General features: G+C 31.3%; 1 protein-coding gene across 10 annotated transcripts in view; it reads left to right on the forward strand.

Moving 5' to 3' along the window:
* Positions 1 to 22,121, forward strand: part of LOC131550869 (calcium-activated potassium channel subunit alpha-1a-like) — a 102,101-nt gene extending 79,980 nt beyond the window's left edge. For 9 of the 10 annotated variants that reach the window (XM_058793335.1, XM_058793337.1, XM_058793336.1 and 6 more), the window contains 10 exons: positions 2,435 to 2,558; positions 3,923 to 4,147; positions 5,148 to 5,340; positions 6,540 to 6,653; positions 9,335 to 9,465; positions 10,449 to 10,643; positions 11,737 to 11,855; positions 15,432 to 15,647; positions 18,493 to 18,521; positions 19,852 to 22,121. In XM_058793335.1, coding sequence (XP_058649318.1) covers positions 2,435 to 2,558; positions 3,923 to 4,147; positions 5,148 to 5,340; positions 6,540 to 6,653; positions 9,335 to 9,465; positions 10,449 to 10,643; positions 11,737 to 11,855; positions 15,432 to 15,647; positions 18,493 to 18,521; positions 19,852 to 20,003 — 1,498 coding nt within the window. In that variant the 3' untranslated portion in view covers positions 20,004 to 22,121. Of the gene's footprint in view, positions 1 to 2,434; positions 2,559 to 3,922; positions 4,148 to 5,147; positions 5,341 to 6,539; positions 6,654 to 9,334; positions 9,466 to 10,448; positions 10,644 to 11,736; positions 11,856 to 15,431; positions 17,745 to 18,492; positions 18,522 to 19,851 lie in introns of those variants that run through there. The other variant, XM_058793338.1, reaches the window with a different exon arrangement.
* Positions 22,122 to 22,334: the final 213 nt, after the last annotated feature.

Raw genomic sequence — 22,334 nt, forward strand, 5'->3', positions numbered from 1 at the left:
TGGGAGAACTTGCAAAATAGCAGGGTGTTCAAATACTTATTTTCCTCACTGTATATATATGTTGCAATATATAATATATGTTGGCCAATGTCCTATATTATTACTATACATTATATATCGGTTCTATTTACATTTATTATTATTTTCAATTGCATATTTACAACACAGTAAACGTGTGTGTGTGTGTGTGTGTGTGTATAATTATAATTATTTTATAATAATTATTTACTATAATATTTTAATAAAATTATTTTAATTATGATTTTTACTATAATTTTTGTTTGTAAATTGATTGCAGATTTATACATTATCCATTTTATTGGCTTTATTTTCAGATGTGATATATATATATATAATCTATAGATATTATAGCAACAAAATCATTACATAAAATACCAAAATTGATGTAAATTACACTTTGATAAATCTTACTGATCTAAAAAACACTCCACTTCATTTGGTCTTGATTAATTGAGTATTTTGTTTAATCATCATTCCTGGATATTTACACAGTTTACAGTATCTTTGTTTTCCATGATAATCCCAGATGATATGTTAACTTTCAGCTGTGTTTGTGTGTGTGAGTGTGTTTGTGTCAGGTCTGATCCGTATGCAGCTACAGGACCCGAATGAGACACACTCGGTCTTTCCTGAGCGCTATGAGCCGATGGGTCAGTTATTGATTAGTGCCGGCGAGGACAGTATGAATGTGTTCAGTGCTGACAGATCAAGCCCCTGAGAGGATCGAATAGAGCGCGAGCGGCTGTGTGCTGAAACACTAACCGTATAGATTCAGTGCGAGAGATTGAGTCCTCGTGAATGTGCTGTCAGTGTCCCGTCTGATAAACCTCACCTACAGACAGCAGATCACATTCATCCGGAGCGTCTGAGACTGAATCTCACCAAAACATGTCCTGCTCACATTTCACTCGCAAATCACAAATATGGGAATTATTTAAAGATTACATTTTTTTAGAACCATTAACATTGTTCTGTTGTTATATATATTTATATACACACATATGTACATATATATGTATATGTGTGTGTGTGTGTGTGTAATATACTGTATGTACTGCAGCAACAAAATCATTCAATAAAATAATATTATTCTTCATATATCTCAGTGCTCTAAAATTGTGAAATTGTTCACATGATTTTGAAACATTTTTAAATGAAAAATAAAATTTGAAAGACAAAAAATAGTCACTGTGGTTGTGTTTATAAGTCGTTACCAAGGTAACTGATAGTTTTAGTAACAATTGCGCATAGATAAAATTCTATAATTTTCTATTAAATAACTATAATGTTATACATTTATTATGTTTTTAAATTGTTAAAATATAATAGTATATGTATACACACACATACACACATTATAATATAATTGAAATTGGGTAAATATTGCAAATGAGTGTTTGGGGGTAAATTGTCATGTAAATAATTTAATAATGCAAAAAAGTTGTTTTGTATGAAAATTATATATATATATACTGTATATATTTTTATGTTTTTCATTTTTATTTTAATGTTATTTTTTTATTTTATCTTGGGGTAAAATATGACTTGTTCTTAACAGATTATTTGAGATTTAACCTATTAATACACATCACAAATAATTGTTATTTATTTAGTTAGTTATGCTGTATAATACTATAAATGTATTCTTTATAAATCTAAAAATATTATAAATCTAAAAATATAATTTAGTATATAATAAATTTATATAAATTCATTATGATATAATTGTAATTGAAAAGGTCACGTGAATGAGTATTTGGGTGGTGAATTAAAATAATGTTATAATGTAAACAGTTGTCCTAAAACATGGTCCTAAAAATAATCTTCATTTTCTGTATGCAAAGTATAGTTTTAAATGTTTTTAATGTCATTTTTAATTTTATTTTAGGGTGAAATGTGGCTCGTGAGTCGTGCTCTTTGCAGATTTTTTGAGATTAACCCTTTAATGGCCAGGTGTGGTAGTGATGTAATGCGGTGCAGTAGCGTGTATCTGGCATTTTCTCTGACAGCGGGCGTCTGGCGCGGCGCGGTACGGTGCTGACCGTGTGGTTTTGCTGTCATTCTGTGCATTAAATTTGATGGACAGAGAGCTGGAGGAAGTGAGGAGAGCCTCTGCAGCTCTAATGGCCTAATGATTGAAAATAAAGTCATAACAGCAGCTGCGGCTGACGGATGGAAACGCTCTCTGACAGAATGCTGAAACCTTCACCCCTCTAATGGGCCAATCAAACGTCCCTGAGACCCTGAGCTCCTGCTCTCAATCACGTCCTGTAACAGCAGCCCTGCTTCCCAGCATCCAATTCATTCCCTGCAAACGTCTGGTTTATAAAGTCATCGATCTCGCTGTTGTTGGAAGTGAAACATGAATTGGCCGCTCAAGTTTGTCCATGTTTTTGTGGTTTGTTGATTTCAGGCACGACCCGTTGTTGGTCCCTGGACATGATCAAATGGAAACAATGGATGAGAACATAAAGAAATATGATTCGACAGGAATGTTTCACTGGTGTCCATCAAAAGACATAGAGAAGGTCATCCTGGTAAGAGACATTCAGCGCGTTACACAACAGAACTGGGTCATTTTAGTAATTAAACCATTTGAAATAGTAATTTTGTTGTGTGTTTTTGTCAGTTTTATTACTTTTTTAAAATTTTATTTTTAATTCTTATTTAAATTTTAGTATATTTATTTTAAATTGTAGTTTTAGGAATTTTAGTACTTAAACCAAACAAAAATCAGAAATGTTGCCTTTTCAACTTACTGAAATATTTAAAGTACTACTGAAAGTATGATTTTGTGCATCTTTTTGCATCTTATTACTTTTTTAAAATGTTTATTTAGTTGTTTAAAATTTCTGTTTTAGTTTCATTATTTTTAGTTTCAAAAATTGTAAATGTTTCCTTGGCAATTAACTAAAATATGCTATATATTCAGTTAGACTTTCAAATAAAAGTAGTTTTTTTTTCAGTTTTATTACTTTAAAATGCTTATTTAGTTTTTTTTTGTTTTTTTTTTAAATTTCCGTTTTAGTTTAATTATTTTTAGTTGTAGTTTTAGTCTTTGTAGTACTCAAAATATTAATTTGTAATTTATTTAAAGTATAACCGAAAGTAGTTGCAGTAATTTTGTTGTGTGTTTTTGTCAGTTTTTTTTTATATCTATTTAATTTGATTATTTTTATTTCCTTTTTAGATTAGGTTTTTTAATTCTTCAACTTAATCAATATGAAAATGTGAAATATTGCCTCGCAACTAACTGAAACATTTACTTAGTGTAACTGAAAGTAGTTTTAATAATTTTGTAGTTTTTGTCAGTTTTATTACTTTTTTAAATAAAAAAAATGTATAGTTATAGTTTTTATTTTATTTTTCAGTTATTGTTAGGTTATTTTCAGTTTTAGTAATTTTAGAACTTCAACTTAAAATATAAATAAATATTTCTATACACTGTAAAAAAAAATTTTTTTTAAAGTTGGGCCAACTTAAAATTTCAAGGCAACCTCAGCAGATTTTTGTTTTCTCAACTTGTCCTTTTAAGTTTATACAACAAAAATTTGAGAATCTCCCACAAAAATAAGTTGAGCAAACTCAAAAATCTGCTGAAGCTAGTTAAAAAAATGTTTTTAAGTTCACTCAACTTTTTTTTTTTTTTTTACAGTGTATAATTTGCATAGAATTTGTCAATTTATAAATTACATAACATTTCAAATTCTATATAAGCTTCTATAAATAATAAAATTGAAAATTTTCAACATTTTATTTGTTAACATTTATTTTATATCAAATAATGTAAATGTTTTTTAATAGGTAATTATTTTAGTTGTAGTTAACAGTAATAACACAGTGTCAGACTAGTGTTTGTAAAGGTCAGTCAGTGGTTGATTGGTCTGTATTTCTCTCTCAGACTCGCAGCGAGGCGGCGATGACGGTTTTGAGCGGTCATGTGGTGGTTTGTATATTCGGGGATGTGAAGTCGGCTCTGATCGGTCTGCGTAACCTGGTGATGCCTCTGAGAGCCAGTAACTTCCACTATCACGAGCTGAAGCCCATCGTGTTCGTGGGCTCTCTGGAGTATCTCAAGAGGGAGTGGGAGACGCTACACAACTTCCCCAAAGTCTCCATCTTACCTGTGAGCGGACAGCAGTCTCTGTTTAACCTGTGATGCACTGTAACCTGTAAAATAGGACACAATGCACTGTATAATTTGAAGGAATTTTACCACTAAGGCGAGACACTGCAGGTGAATAAGGGTAAAAAAATAACTAATAGTTATCGCCTTGCTTACCCAGCTGATTGATTACATTGATAATTGCAAACATTTTTCGTATTACAAGTTTTCTAAAATGGGATATGCAAATGAGTCATTATTTAATGAAGTATGTTCTAATTTGCATACATTTCTAGTACAAAAATCTAAACACTAGATGATGTCAGTTTCAAAATTCTTGTTTAATTTTTTTGACATGTTAGAGTCAAAAGTTGTAATGCTTGGAACGGACAGAAAACACTATATTTTCAGAAATATGTATTTTTGAGAAATATGTATTGTAATTGAAGTGCTATAAAAGAAACACTTAACAGTGTCTTTTGGATGTTTTCTTTCCACTAGTCTGAAAAAAGCCCAAAACTTGACAGATGCATCAAAAAACAGTGTTTTTGCCTGCAGTGTCTCCCTTTAAAAATAAAGGTGCTTCAAAAGGTTCTTCACAGCGATGCCATAGAAGAACCCTTTTTGGTTCCACAAAGAACCATTCAGTCAAAGGTTCTTTAAAGAACCATCTCTTTCTTAGCTTTTTATAATCTGAAGAACCTTCTTTTGCCACAAAGAAGCTTTTGTGAAACAGAAAGGTTCTTCAGATGTTAAAGGTTCTTTATGGAACCATTCAGACAAAAAGGTTCTTCTGTGGCATCGTGAAGCACCTTTACTTTTAAGACTGTATTTATTTATTGCAGGTGTTTTACCAGTATTTTGAATTTTACACTGTGTTTTAGAGTTACCAGAAATGTCTGTAAAATGAATGGATAATGTTGTGTGTAATGAGCTGCCAGTACTTTTTCTGTTATTTTACAGATTTTTTTTACAGTGTGGCGTTTCAGCGTCACGTTTCTGACGTGTGTCTCCTGTTTAGGGAACTCCACTGAGTCGGGCCGATCTGAGAGCCGTCAACATCAACCTGTGTGACATGTGCGTCATCCTGTCGGCCAATCAGAACAACATCGACGACGCCTCTCTGCAGGATAAGGAGTGTATTCTGGCGTCTCTCAACATCAAGTCCATGCAGTTTGACGACAGTATTGGACTCTTACAGGCCAACTCTCAAGGTAAAGACGGGACCAGGACCGTCCCCGGCTCGGATTTTCGATTTCGTTAACCTTTTAAGCAATACATAAATGCAGAAGAACATCATCACGGGTGAATATTTAATGAGCAATGCACTATTTTGTGGAGGAGATTTTCACCTATGATTCGGAGCCAAATTACAGGACGGTAAAAATGACTTGGTATATGAACATTTTATGATTATACAGAGACTGGTAGGCCTATTAGTAAAATCTGTTGACTTTATCCATCTTTGTTGCATTATATGCCAATAGTGACCATTCAAAAATGTGTTTTGTGTTTTTTTTCCTGAAGTCTGCAGGACTGTAACTCAAAAAGCATTAAAGATACTTTAATATCCTGTTAGATTTTAGATCGTCATCTTCATCTTTTTTTTTTGGTATCTTGATTTTGAAGGCCCTATGTGGTACATTGTTTAAGTTATATGGCACTCAGACATCTATGTTCTATACAATTATTTTGATAGAGGGAAAGAGGATAGTTTTAACAAATAAAATTATTTATACTTCAGATATTCTTCAGATACTCTTGGGGCCATATTTAGATCCATATATCTCCGGGATTTAATCAAATGTGGACTTAAAAATAAGATACGAAAAGGAAAGCTTGTTAAGACCCAATATCTAAAAGGATATTAAGATATCTTTAATGCTTCGTGAGCTACAGGCACGCAAAACTTCAAAGACAAAACTTGAAATGTGCTTTTTTCCCATTTTTGAGTGGTCACCATTGGCACATAATGCCACAAAGATTGCTCAAGTCAACAGATTTACTAATAGAGCTATCAATAACATGAAGTAAAAAATAACATGATGCTACACTGTAAAAAAAAAAAAAAAAAAAAAAAAAAATTGAGCCAACTTAAAGTTTTAAGACAACCAGCTCCAGCAGATTTTTTTTTTTTTTTTTTTTTTTTACAGTGTACCATCTTTCTGAAGTAATTTTTACACCCCTGTAATTTGGCTCCGAATCTCAGGTGAAAATGTCATTTTGACGGCCCTCTACAAAATAGTGGCTTACTCATTAAATATGCAAATATTTTGGCTTTCATCACTATTTATGTTTGCCTTTCGTTAGGAAGAATATTAACAAAATCAAAAATTTGAGCTGGGGAAGTTTGGGAAATTTGGTTGATTTAACACCAGTCACTGTACTCATGTATTTTTGTGCTCTGCTCCAGGTTTCACTCCTCCTGGCATGGATCGCTCGTCTCCGGAGAACAGTCCCGTACACGGATTGGTGCGACAGGCGTCCATAACCACCGGAGCAAACATTCCCATCATCACAGAGCTCGGTGAGAATCACTCACATTTAAGCCCAAACTAATACATTTATTCATCAAGGATGCATTGAATTGATCAAAAGGGACAGTAAAGACATTTATAATGTTACAAAGAGTTCTATTTCAAATAAACGCTGTTCTTTTCTTTCTATTCATCAAAAAAAAAAAAATCATGAAAAATTGAAAATCACAAAAACATTGATAAAAATCAGAAATATTTCTTGAGCAGCAAATCAGCATATTAGAATGATTTCTGAAGATCATGTGACTCTGAAGACTGGAGTAATGATGCTGAAAATACAGCTGCGCATCACAGAAATAAATTACAGTTTAACAGATATTCACATAGAAAACAGCTGAAAATGTAATATTTCACAATTGTACTGTCTTCACTGTAATTGTGATCAAATAAATGCAGCCCTGGTGAGCAAAAAATTTGCGAACACTTTACAATAAGGTCCAATTAGTTAACGTCAGTTAATGCAATACATTTTTTTTTTTACAATATTTATTCATTTTGTTAATGTTAGTCATTGTTACATTAGTTTCATTGAGCTATTATAGTTTTTATCAATATTTTAATGTTTTTATTTTTAGACATTTTGTTTTATTTTTTTTGTTTTGAAATTCTTTTGTATTAGTTTTTTAATGTCTTTTATAAATTTTTATTTAACAATTTAAATATTTTATTTAACTTAATTTAAATATTACATAGAAAAATATATTTAAATATAAATAATAATTAAACCAAATTGATTTAAAACAATGAGAACTATTGCCTTTGCAACTATCAGAAATAAGTTTGAGGTTTGATTTGATTTGATTTCAAGTTAAATCTTTCATTATTTGAAATAAAATGTAATGTTTTTATCTTTAGTTACTGTAACTATAATAACCCTGACATTAATTAATAAAAATACAGCTATTCATTGTTAGTTGACGTTAGCTCAATAATATTAACAAATACCTTGGATTTTAATAATTATTATTAGTAAATGTTGAAATAAACATTAACAAAGATGAATATTTTGTTGAGAGTTTAACTAATGTAGTTTACTAATGTTAACAAGTGGAACCTTACTGTAAAAAAATCCTACTGACCCCAAAGCAGTTTAGTGTGAACGGCTGTTTTAATAACAGTTGCAGACAATCGTTTTGAAGCGAGTTTCTAGGTTTATAGTTGCAAAGTGTAAAACAACTAAACGGCTGGTTTTGGTAACTGGTTGTTTTATGCTGCTAGCTAAAACAGACAAGTTGCTGCCCCTGGTTTCTCTGAGCCAGGACAAGAGCAGCGGGACCAACATCCCAATGATAACTGAGCTGGGTAAGAACGGCTGGTGCTCCTGTCGCTCTGTGGAGGTTTCTGCTGTTCTTCTGTTCCTCTCTGGTGTTTTTCACTGTTGGCATGACTTCCGGTATGAGCGTTTCTGCAGCATGCTGTGAATCGCGTGTGCTTCTGTGTGGCGAGACGCGCTGCTGGTTCCTGTCAGACCGATCGAATCTGTCATCTGTTCGGAAATGATCTGTCACTCCGTGTCTCTGACAGGACACACAAAGGCCCAGGGTCCGAAATGAACTTCCTTCCATAAATGATTTTTTCTGGCCATGAAATGGCATTTTTGGCAATTTTTGATTTATTCATATTTTCAGTCATTTTAATTGTAGTAAATGTGTTGTTTGTTTTGCCAGTGTTTTAAAATTAAAATTAAAACAATAAAAATAAAAACATTCAAATATTGATAAAAATGATAGTAGTTTTAAATAAATCATTTTTACTGAACATGAAACTGCATTTTACATGATTTTTATTTATTAATGTTATGAATGATTTTTTTATAAATTATAATTTTTGTAAATTTGTTGTATATCAATATATATTGTTCTTTCCCTTTGACTTCAAACACATTTCTTAATAAATTTACCAGCAATGTAAGTTTTATTTTATTTACTTGCCAAGGTTTATGCATTTTCATTTTATTTACTTGCCATTAAAATAATTTCACAATTAAAAAAAAAAAAAAGTTCCTCCTTTATGCAAATTATGAATTTTTTAATGTATTTTTTATTTTGTATTTTTTTGAATGGGTTGTAATTTTTATATCTGCTGTTTTCATTTTTGTTAAAGTTTTAATAATTTTGCTGTGCATTTTTGTCATTTTTATTATTATTACAATTTTTTTAAATGTGTATAGTTTTTATAAATTTTTATTTCAGTTTTAGTTATTTTATTTACATCAAGTTAAGCCAAATGAAAATGAGAAATGTTGCTAAACTAGCTAAAATAAAATAAGTTCAGTTCAGGTTTGTTGCATTTTAAGTAAGACATTTATTTATTGATTGATTCACTGATTGATTGTTTTAGTTAACTATAATAACCTTTCTTTTGTCATATTTTATCAGACTGCCTCATAATATATATCATAACATCATGTTTCTGCTGAAACGTCTGAAGAAAAACTTCATCTTGATAATCTTTAAAGGCCTTGTTAAAGTTCTTTAACCAGCCGCAGGTTGCATCAGTTCATTTACTTGCCAGATTCTTGTATTTGGTGCTGAAAAAAAAGTGTTCATTTTTGACCCTGTGTTGTCCTGTTATTTTCTGTGAATAATTTAATAAGACTCCTCATTTAATGAAACACATTCCTTACAGTCAGTGTGTGTGTGTGTGTGTGTGTGTGTGTGTGTGTCTGCAGTGAATGACTCAAACGTCCAGTTTCTGGACCAGGACGATGACGACGATCCCGACACGGAGCTGTACCTCACGCAGCCGTTCGCCTGTGGGACAGCGTTCGCCGTCAGCGTGCTGGATTCGTTAATGAGTGCCGTAAGTGAACGCAAACACAGCGGCGTCAGGCCTCGAGTCGCGCTCCGCTCCGCGTCTGTAACTTAAGAAAACACTACGATGTAAATAGAAAAGGCACCAGCAAATTAAGAAAACATCTTCATCAGTTTGACATTACAACACAAACAAAGACATGCACAAGTAGCACAGACCACAACAAAATTACCCCAAATACCATGGTTAAGCAATGGTTTGTGTAGTAAATCCATGGTTAATTTTGTACCTGGTTTTACGCTATAGTAACCATTTTTTGCTTTTATTTAGTTTTTATATAATAAACGTAGGTAACACTTTATTTTAAGGTGTCCTTGTTACACATATTACATGTACTTACTATTATAATAACAATTAATTACGCATAATTACATGCAAGTAACACTAATCCTAACCCTACTCATATAGTAAGTACATGTAGTTAATTAAGAAAACTTAGTACTTATATGTATAACTACACTGTAACAAGGACACCTTAAAATAAAGTTTAACCTGAATATATTTATCAATGAATTAATTTTAATAGTAAAACCATTGGCTATGGTTGATTTTTGTAGGGAAAGTTGTAAAAGTAAGTTAGCCAGCTTACATAAACTTTCACAGTTACTGTGTATTTCGTAAGCTTATTTAGGCTAATAATATATATGTATATAAAAAGAGCTGTAAGGAATCGTATGAGCAAGATGTTAAAATAAACAAAAATCTCACCTTTTAGAGCAAGCATTGATAAATATGTCCCAGCCATGTTCGTCACTTTGCGGTTCCCTTAACCATTTCCGAGGTGGTCTGTGCCTGTTTTTGCAGCGCTCTTCTTTATTAGGATGTGTTGTGAGTATTTGCAGCGCATTTGTTGACAAATGAATGAAGGTGTTTTAGTAATTTGCTTGTGTTTTTTTTATTTGCAGCGTGTTGAGGTCTCTCGGCCCCTGTAGTAACGCTCCTCTCTCTCTCTCTCGCTCTCTGTCTCTCAGACGTACTTCAATGATAACATTCTGACCCTGATCCGGACGCTGGTGACCGGCGGAGCTACGCCGGAGCTGGAGGGTCTGCTGGCGGAGGAGAACGCGCTGCGCGGAGGATACAGCACTCCACAGACGCTGGCCAACAGAGACCGCTGCCGCGTCGCACAGCTGGCGCTTTACGACGGACCCTTCGCTGATCTGGGGGTGAGAGAGACTTTATTTACTTCATGTTTAACCCTCAGGTGCTGCTCGTGTGGAGGTCAAAAATGACCAATTATTTCAATGAAACGTAAAATATGCTATTTAGATAATGTTTTTTATTTAACATTTTGTATATGTAGAGGAATTTATGGTAGCCTACTAAATTATATTTATGGAATAGTTATGATCCATATTATTATACCGATTAACCACTTTTTGAGCATAGACCTGAAAATGAAATTTCTGACTTGTGAATGAAAATGAATCTTGGTTAAAACTCGTAACTTAGCTCCAACTCATAAATCTCGAATGCTTTGGAGCACAGACTCAAGTTTGAGGTCTTTTTAAAGAAGACACGTGGCAAATTATAGAAGTGAATATTACATATTTATATGAAAAATATATTTCCCAAAACATGTTTTACTCTAAAACTTTGTGAAAATCAAAGCCATAACAAAAAGTTGTGTTCCAAATTTGAGGTTGAAATTGAGAAAAGAGATTTCAGTAAGTTTTTATTTATTTATTTTTTGTTTGTTTGTGTGCAGTACCAAACATTTCCACTAGATGAAATTTGCTTCCATTAACCCTCTAGTGAAAACCCTCCATTTTTGACTGAAAAATTTTAACTTTTTTTTTTTTACTTCTGAACTTGAAACTTGGTAAAGGTTTTGGCACATTTGCTATGTGAACATACAAAAAAATCATCAATATGATTTGAAAATGTTAAGTGGTCCTGGAAAAAAAAGCGTCACACTTGTACAAAAATGACCGCATTGGAAATGAATGGGAAACAAATTTCATCTAGTGGAAATGTTTGGTACTGCACACAAACTTAAAATCTTACTGAAAGCTCTTTGTTTTTTATGATATCAACCTTAAATTTGGAACACAGCTTGTTTAGATTTATGGCTTTGATTTTTGATTTTTTACAGTTTCATAGTAACACATGTTTTGGAAAATATATGCAAAAATATAAAAAACAGGACTTTCTGGATGTTTGGAGGCCTGAGAGTCAAATACTAAAATTATTTGAATCTATGTTATTAAATATCTTTAAATCTGCATCACCGTATAATGTTTATGCTTGTGTTTTCAGGATGGAGGCTGTTATGGTGATTTATTCTGTAAAGCATTGAAGACGTACAACATGTTGTGTTTTGGAATCTACCGATTAAGAGACGCACATCTGGGAGCACCCAGCCAGTGCACCAAACGGTGAGTGAACCAGCTTTACTAGCTTTACTACGTGGTCGGTAATATTTGTAATGTTTTTGTCTCTTCTGCTCACCAAGGCTGCATTTATTTGATCAAAAATACAGTGAAAACAGTAAACTTGTGAAATACTACTATAATCTAAAATAGCTGTTTTCTATGTGAATATCCGTTTAAATGTAATTTATTTCTGTGATGCAGCGCTGTATTTTCAGCATAATTACTCCAGTCTTCAGCGTCACATGATCTTCAGAAATCATTCTAATATGCTGATCTGCTGCTCAAGAAACATTTCTGATTATTATCAGTGTAGTGTTGTGCTGATGAATATTTAAAGTTAAAAAGAGCAGCATTAATTTGAAATATAATTTTTAAAATGATGTAAAACAAACATTTCATGGATTTTTAGAATAAAGAAAAATCTGTATAATTCTGTATAATTCAAAAGATAAACTAAATGAACAATACATACAAGAAATACATAAAATACAAAACAAATGCACCAAATATAAAGAACATGATGGATAAAGTGTACGTGTTTCAACTATTTCAACTAATATTACAAGTTAGTAAAAATACTAAATATTCAATTAATCTTATATAAATAATATTACATTTTCTGATCATATAAATTGCAGTGAAAAATAAACTTCAATATTAAAATGTCAATACAGTACAAACAATACATACTAGAAATATACTGTACAAAATACAAAAGAAAATATAAAGTTATTGCTGTATAAATTGTACATATTTCAGTTGAACAAAATCAATATCAGACCAATGCCTAGTTCAAAAGAATATAATTTATTTGAAATATGTGACCCTGGACCACAAAACCGAAATTTTCGAAATTGAGATTAAAAATAATCGGATAATGTTAGGATCGGACAATATTTGGTCGAGATGCAACTACTTGAAAATCTGGAATCTGAGGGTGCAAAAAAATCTAAATATTGAGAAAATCACCTTTAAAGTTGTCCAAATGAAGTTCTTAGCAATGCATATTACTAATCAAAATGAAGTTTTGATACATTTATGGTAAGAAATTTAAAAAATATCTTCATGGAACATGATCTTTACTTAATATCCTAATGATTTTTGGCATAAAAGAAAAATCTATCATTTTGACCCATGCAGTGTATTTTTGGCTATTGCTACAAATATACCCCAGCGACTTAAGACTGGTTTTCTAACAATTTAATAATACAGTTTGGAAAAGTTTTGGTGTAAAATTTTGGAATTCATTGCCTGATTATTTAAAATCTATTGCAAATTATAATAATTTAAAAAAAGCTACGAAATCTTGGTTGATACAGCAACAAACTTGTAGTCATATTTAGTGTACTTGTATTATAAATTTGTGTACTTGTTGTTGTTTTTTTGTAACTGTAATTTATTAAAAGCCCTCCTATAGGGACAAGTGTTGCAAATTAGCTTCATGTACAAGCACTATGATACATACATACTGTTATTTCAGTTTCATCTATGTTTATTGTATTTGTCCCTAACAAATAAAACATTAACTAAAATTTTAATCAATTTCCTTGCAAAGCTATAGTTATTGAGCTTTTCTTAAGTAGATTGTTTGTAACGTTTTTGTTACATGTCAAACAGTGCTGGGTAAGTTACTCTAAAAAAGTAATTAGTTACTAGTTACATCTTCAACGGGTAATTAGAAATTAGTAGAATTAGTAGAAATTACTCTCTCCGAAAAGTATTTATTACTTATTACTAATTACTTTCTAAATCCTGTATCAACCTCGACAAGTTATCGATACGAGGATAGACATGAAACGGTTCTTTTAATTCTTTCAAATAAATAATAGATAACTACATCAATTATTCTGGTCACACTTTAGATTAGGGTCCAACTCTCTCTATTAACTATGACTTTTGCCTCGATATGCTTTTAATTATTTCTTATTAATACTTAGTAAAATAGTTTAAGAATTGGATAGGATTAAGGATTTAGAATAAGGTCTTGCAGAATAAGACATTAATACGTGCTTTTTAAGTAATAATAAACAGCCAATATCTAGCAATATTCATGCTAATAACCAACTAGTTAATAGTGAGAACTGGACACTAAAGTGTTACTAATATTCTTAGTACACTGTTAAAAAAAAATTCGTAAAATTTACGGTAAAAAAACGGCAGCTGTGGTTGCCGGAATTCTACCGTAAAAAATACGGTAACAACATTTTAGGTTTTAACTTAAATTTACAGTTAAATACCGTAATTTCATTACCTGATATAATGTTAATATACCAACCTATTAAAGTACTGAAATGCAGGTGGTGATGAGAAAGTCACATGATGAACCAAAGCCCATCACAAGCAGCTTTTAAATAATAACATATATAGAAGGTGCACAGTGTCATTCACACAAGCACTAAACACCATCATGGTGAGACTCATTAAACTGAAATATGCAATAAACATTCATTTAACAACATTAGATGTAACATACAACCCTAATAAACATAACTGATAAGAAAAAACTAAGAAGAAACATAATTATTTCAAACAAAAACATCAAATTCAGACAAAATTTGAAATGCAACGCAGGGAATTCTGGGAACGTCAGTTTACGATTTTCCCTGTAAATTTTACAGGAACTTACCGTTAACCATTTAACAGATTTTTACTGTAGCATGTTCAATACACAATATTAAGTTCAATTACATAAGAAGTAACTGTAATTAAATTACAGAAAAAAATAAGAGTAATCCCTTACTTTACACTGAAAAAAAAGGTAAGTGGTTGCAAACAATTTATTTTATCTACATTTAAATAAAAACAAAAAAAGGTTGAAAGTCAGTCAACTAAATTAGTTTACTTAAATGTAGCTAAAATAAATTGATTGCAACCACTTACCTTAAAAATATTTAGTAAATTCAATGAATTATTTTTTTTTCAGTGTACTTTTTCAAGGGAAAAGTAATTAAATTACAGTAACTACACTGAAAAAAATGATTAATTGAATTTACTCAATGTTTTTAAGGTAAGTGGTTGCAATCATTTTAGCTACATTTAAATAAATTTAGTAGTGCTGGGCAACGATTAATCGCGATTAATCGCATCCAAAATAAAAGTTTTTGTTTATATAATATATCTGTGTGTATTGTGTATATTTATTATGTGTATATAAAGACACACACATACAGTATATATTTTGAAAAGATTTACATGTATTTACATGTATATATTTATTAATATAATTTATATGATATATAAATATATTTAATATATAAACATAACACATTTTTCTTAAATATATACATACATGGGTGTGTATTCATATATACATAATAAATACACACAACACACATACATATATTATGTACACAAAAACTTTTATTTTGGATGCGATTAATCGCGATTAATCGTTGCCCAGCACTAAAATTTAGTTAACTAACTTTCAACATGTTTTTTTTATCTAAATGTAGCTAAAATAAATAGTTTGCATCCACTTACCTTAAAAAAATGTAGTATCATTTTTTTTTCAGTGTAATTGTTACACCCAACACTGATGTCAAATGAAACTGTTGTGGATGTTTGTTTCTCTGGTGACAGATACGTGATCACGAATCCTCCGTATGGCTTCGAGCTGGTGCCTACAGATCTGATCTTCTGCCTGATGCAATTCGACCACAACGCCGGCCAGACGCGCACCAACCTGTCCACTCACTCCACCTACTGCCCCAGCAAGAAGAGCCCATCCGCCCACTCCATCCCCTCATCCGCCCGGCCGGGCCGCAGCCGGAGCCGCGACCTGCGCGACAAACAGAAGTACGTTCCTCTGTAAGCGTCAGTGCGCTCGCGTCACGTCACGGACTCTTATCGCAAACGCAAATCCCGGACTTTATTTTTTTACACGTATCAAATGTTTACTTCGCACATCGTCTTTAGCACACTAGAAGTTGCATCTGTATAAAGCACCGGCCAGCGTTTACACCACAAACTACGATCAGTACGTCTTACACGGGTAACACTGTGTTGGGTTAATGAATCAGTTTTACCATTTTGCACTTTAACTGCACTTTAATCCTACAGTTTGACAACAGTGACCTGACGAACGCTCGTGTGCTTCATCATCGCATCACGCCTCTGTGCTTCTGCATCCTGATATTGCTGATATAACACGGCTGCTGTCTCGTGTTACCCACATACAGTGGCTCCAAACGTCTGTAGGCTTGCAATTTTAGTTAATAAAAAATTACATTCAATTATTCAGTCAGTACATTTAAATGTAAATATTTAAATGTAAATATTAAACTAATAATATTAATAAACTTTTTTTTTTTTTTTTTTTTATTACAGAAACTGTTTTTTTTTTGGAAATTATTTTTTTGCAACAGTTCCAGAACTCAAATAATGTAAAACAAACATTTTGTGGATTTTAGGAATAAAGAAAAATCTGTACAGTTCAATCCATTGCAGATACATAAAATAAATGAACAATGCATACTCATAATATACAAAATATGCTGACAAATACACCAAATATAAAGGACACGATGAATACATATTTGAATTGATATTTTGCCTTTTTAGTTATTAAAAAGTCGATAAAAACATTAAATAGTAAATAAATAATATTAATAAATATGACATTTTCTGATCATATAAATTTCAGTTAAAATTTTAATTAACTTGAATTTATTTTTAATGATGTAAGAAGAGAGAAAAATCTGCACAATTCAATTAATTGTTAAACATAAAATAAATGAACAATACATACTAGAAATACACAAAATATGCCATAAAATTAATCAAATATAAAAGTCACAATGGGTAAAGTGTACATATTTTAACTGATGTTTTGCATTTTCAGCTACTAAAAAAATGCATTACAATTTTTCAAGTTAAATAATAAATGAATGCTAATAAAGAATATGAAATTTTCGAATCATACATTTCAGTGAAAATTTAAATAAACTTTAAAATACAATTTTTGTAACTTGTGATGTATTTTCAAACAATTTAGATTATTTTGTAGATTTTTCAACAGAAAAAAAAAAAAAAACTGTACGATTTTAATGAGTTGCAGATCCATAAAATAAATGAACAATACTATACAAAATACAAAACAAATGCACCAAATGTAAAGTTCATGATGAAAAAAAACTGCATATATTTTAATTGAACAAAATCAATATCAGGTCAATGTCACAAAACATTTTGATTGGTGACAGAGAAATAGTGCAGAATCTGAGATATTACTTTGTCATAATATTTTTCTCAGACATTTGGACCCACTGTACTTACACATCAATATATATGTGCTCATAAAGAATGTTAGTATTTTTCAAATGTTTTTATTTTCCATTCACTGCCTTCTTGAGACGACAGATGACACAATGAGAGTTTAATCACACCAGCCTTGACAGAAACGCATAGCAAATGCATCAAGACTTACGCGAAACAAAGGCTAAATGTCCGTGTGATTCCTGACCGGGTTTATGGTCAGGTTAGCGACAGGTTCATTGTGATTTAGAAACCCAAACTCAAATGAAGCGAATGGAAACACGCTGATTCTCTGACGTTGAAGCATTATTCCTTATCTTCCATTCAAAATCTTTTCCATATTTCTAAGGCTATTAAACTCTTTTGGACTGAACTCATGCTGTTTGGTTGGTATAACTCACGTAATATATGAAAATGTTGCGATGCTGCAAGAATAAAGTTGTTTGATGAGTATTTGTAAAGAAGCAAGCAGGACGTTTGTTTGCTTTTTATGTTTAATTCACGTTCATTGCTATAGTAAGACGCTCACACCAAAGTTTTGATTCTCTAAATATCACGTGTAAGAGATTTTTCTTATATGATTATAATGAACTAGTGTATGCGATATCTTAAACATAATAAAAGTATTTTTTTTCTGTATTGATGATGTGACGTCTTTGCTTTTAAAACGCTTAAAGCGTCTGCTTTTGCTCAGGACCTCATTTTCATTGATATTGCTTTTATTATTTAAAAAATAATACTTTTTGTGCTTTTCATATACATTTTTTATTGTATTACTTTTTATTTTAGAATTTTAAAATTAAATTTAGATTTTAATAATTTAATGCAATTATAATCATTTTATTATTTAATCATTTTATATGCTGTAAATTGATTACTTTTAAACCTAAAGTACAAATATACTTGTAAATACTTGCATATATATATAATTTTTAATGTTACAATATAAACTAAAATGAAAAATGTATATTTTATTATTTTAGTAATTTAATTACTATGATTATTTTATTATTTTAATAATTTAATTAAATGTAATTATTATCATTTTAATTATTTAATGATTTTTATACATTGATATATTTTTAAACCTAAGTATACTTGTGCATATATATATATATATATATATATATATATATATATATATATATATATATATGAATGAATGAATGAATGATTCAATTTTATGATTTTTAAATTTAGATTTAATTTAATTTTAGAAATGCATCAATAATTTTTTTATTTTATTTTTATTCAAATTATTTTATTTTTTATAAATTGTTAAATATTTTAAAACATGCACCAATATAAAGCTGTGTGTTTTAAAAAGATTGAGTTCCCTCAGAAAATCAGGACGTTTGAACTTACTCCATTTACTCTCTCTTTAAAGTGCGCCCAGGACCAATAGAGGGGTTTCAGGTATGGAACTAAATGCATGTCATTACTGCAACCATCTCTCATAATTCAGAGGGTTATGAGCTGAAAAGTGCATTGAATCCGTCATGCCAGCATTAATTCTTTGCTTTCTGACTGAAAGCAAAGCAGCTTTTGGCGGTTCTGGCTGTTTTGCTGAAGGTCATCTCTGCAGTGCATGCGTCTCCAGATTCAGGGCTCTGCTGTTCTTCAGTAGTTGTTTTGATCTCTTGATATCTATGATCTGTCATAACACTGAGAATGCTTTTACCATTGCAACCGTCTGTAGAGATTTAGCTCGCGTGTCTGTAGCACATACTCTGTAGTATGCATGGTTTTGGTTTCCAAATATATGAGCATGATTACAGCAAAATCATTTGAAAGAAGTTCTTACATTGTAAATGACCTTGAATGCCTTCACCAAGAAAATTTATAAATAAATAAAAAAAATACACATTTTGCATTAAAAAACCCAACAGTGATATATAAATGCACAAAAAAATAAAAAATTCTACGAAACATTGCGTTGCAAGACTTTCTGGTGAAGTTGCTGGAGAAACTGCTCCTTTTGGCCTTTTTTTCCAAAATATTAAGATATATATATGTATATATGTATATATCCCATTTTGATGACTTTGCTTATGACTTTTTAACTCTATTTACTGGTATATTCAATGTTAAATTACATCTTTTGCAAATAATAAAAAAAGCATGGACACACACACATATAATTGCACCAAATTTTTATTTATTTTTTTGCTGAAGAAATTTTTTTTTTGGCTAGTATACATTTATTTAGTTTTATATATTTTTTGATAATATTTTGAATTAAAAAACTTTTACAATTAGAAAATAAAATTATATTTTCTGTTTTCACTTTAATTTTAGTTGAAGTTTTAATAATTTTGTTATGTTTGTCATTTTTATTATTATTTTATTTTATTATAAATATCTGTATTTTAGTACTTCAACTTTAAATGAAAGTCTTGCAGTCTTATTATTATTATTATTATTATTATTAGTCTTAAAATCTTATCTTAAAAAATTGGTTCAATAATTTTAATGAGTTGATCATATTTTTTTTTACCGTGCTGAAACAAAATGAATTGTTAATATAAAATGTATTAAATGTTAAAGTAAAACATTTTTATGGTTGTAATTTTAGTTATTATTATAATACTATAATAACCCTGCTATGAATGCGTTATGTAGTGATGAACAAACATTTCAAAACTCATCAGTGCATGAGATGGAGCTTGTGTAGCTAAATTTGCTTTCATGTACATGTGCACTTCATGCTTCAGGCGTACAATAAATGATGTCAATCATTCTGCAGATAAAAACTGGTACACAGACGAACCTGAGAACAGCTTCCCTAGAAACACACAAACCAAACACACCAGCACACACACAGCCAATCAGACCAATCAGTACAAACCCACCAGCAACATCATCCAGCCAATCAGAGAAGTGGAGGAGGAGCCTTGAGACGACCTCATCGGACTCACCTGATCACAGACGGATCATCAGATCCTCACTGGAAATCAGTGATGGACTTCAGTGGTTCTCAACTGGTTTTGCTTTTGGAGATCAAATGGTGACCCAACAAGACCAACACTGTTTATCATAAAGATGAAAAACACTTCCAACTTTCCTTTAACCCTCGTAATGCATTCAGATCTGTTCTGAGCCAGAAGAGATACATAAAAGTTGCTTAGTTTTTAGTAAAGGAATGAAACTTTGCAAGTGTTTTTAGACACCTCAAAGAACACGATTTCATTTTTCCTTTTTTTTTTTTTTAAATTAATTTATTATTTTTTAAGAGATTCAACGATTTCAAATGTTCAGGTCATTTTGACCCGGAGCACCAATAGGTGTCAAAAATACTTTTTAAATTATCTATGGTGTTAAATTTGTGTCAAAAAACACCTTTTCCCGTATCTCACACACTTTTGGGACTGAATTTTGCTGATAAACGTGAATATATACATCTATTAATGAACCATTGCAGCATTCAAAACTGATCACTGATTCATCTGAAAGTAAAAGTTTAGGCAAGTAAATAAATTTATTTTGTATGAAAATTTTTCAGAGTAATATGTGACCTGATCTGTAGCAATAGCCAACCCACTGTATGGGTCAAAATTATCCATTTTTCTTTTATGCCAAAAATCATTAGGATATTAAGTAAAAAACATGTTCCATGAATATATTTTGTAAATTTCCTGCCGTAAATATACCAAAACGTCATTTTGATTAGTAATATCAAATATATATTACAGTGTAACAGATTTTTATTTATTGTTGAATGTATCACAAACAATCTGTCTATACTGTATTGTGTGCATTTAATTCATTGCATCAAGCATTGTTGTTCTCTGCCGACTTTTTTAAAAAAAAACATACGTAAAATACATTTATGACCAGTTGAGAACCACTAGTTTTGGAAATAAGTATCAGAATTGCTAAATAGAGCGTTATAGATCTAGAAGAGATGAGCATAGAATGTACTGCACTTACTGTAGATGACAGAAATCTATTCTAACTACGAGCTAAATATGTATAAAGAAGTTTTCCTAGATATTAGCAGCACATAATTGGATTTACATCACTCTACAGTTGTCATTATTGGTGGGAAATCAGCCAAAGAGCATCAGTGTTGGATCAGGTTATCCGCCACAGGTCGCGCAGAGTGGGCACAGGTCCTCCCTCGGTCCGGCTCGGGATTGGCCACAGAATCCAAAACCAATCCAGATGCTGGACACATTAAATCTAGAAAATAAACTACGATTATAGCTGGATCAAATGGCAGCTTCGCCGTGTTCTTGTACCAATGATTATGCACTGTAGCAATAAATCTGCTGTTTCACCTGAGATTTGTTTGGATAACCGTGCATTTTATTGGGTTTTACCTCAATAATGCATTGCGAGGTTTAATCAGTTTCATAGCCTCTGAGGCTAGAGGTTCAGTTTCATGGCCTGTATAATGTTAAATGTCCTTTTGAGAATGAAACGCATTCCACATCTTGTGCCGATAGATTTGATCTGCAGTGTTTCTTTAGCTGTTTGCTTTCGATCTGAGCTTTTTACTGTTAATATCAAAGTGCTGTACATCATTTTATATGCATTTATTTGTCGCCTTGAGCTTCTGTTCACTTCTTCAGTCATTCCAGTGCATATTAAACTCTGATCAGGTTAATCGTGTGCTTTATTTATATACATGTCACATGAGCCTTAACAGAGCTGATCTGAGATCAGCAGAGCTGGACTCGAGGGAGGACCTGCAAAAGACCCGCTCCAGCGAAAAGTGGCCCTGAAATCATCAACAACATCAATAAAACCATGCAACGAAGTTTAAGATTTAAAGACTGGATGACTGAAGATGAGTGACATGAATTTGCTCATGGTGTTTGATTAGTATGTATAATTTTAGTGATTCACACAAGCAGACGTATTTAAATGAAAATGTCTTAAGCATTAAGTGTGAATCATGTGGTTTAATATGTTGAATGAAGAGAGAACTGACTGGTGTGCTGCTGGAGTATTTAACATTATATACATGGCGACGCAGATATAAATACAATATATTATAATGTACTGTACAAAAGGCTGTAAATAAAATGTACATGATTTTATTTTGTATTTTCACAGAATAAATATGGATGTATTAGTGTTGGTAATTGTGTAGTTATTTGATGATTTTGTTATTTCACAGACGGTATCTTTACATACCTGGAGTCTTGAGGAGTCTTGATGCAAGTAATAAGAGGTGCAGGTGAAATAAACATCAGAGACCTGTAAATTGTGCCCTTAAAAAAA

The sequence above is a fragment of the Onychostoma macrolepis genome, chromosome 12 (assembly GCF_012432095.1).
Source record: "Onychostoma macrolepis isolate SWU-2019 chromosome 12, ASM1243209v1, whole genome shotgun sequence".
NCBI lineage: Eukaryota > Metazoa > Chordata > Actinopteri > Cypriniformes > Cyprinidae > Onychostoma > Onychostoma macrolepis.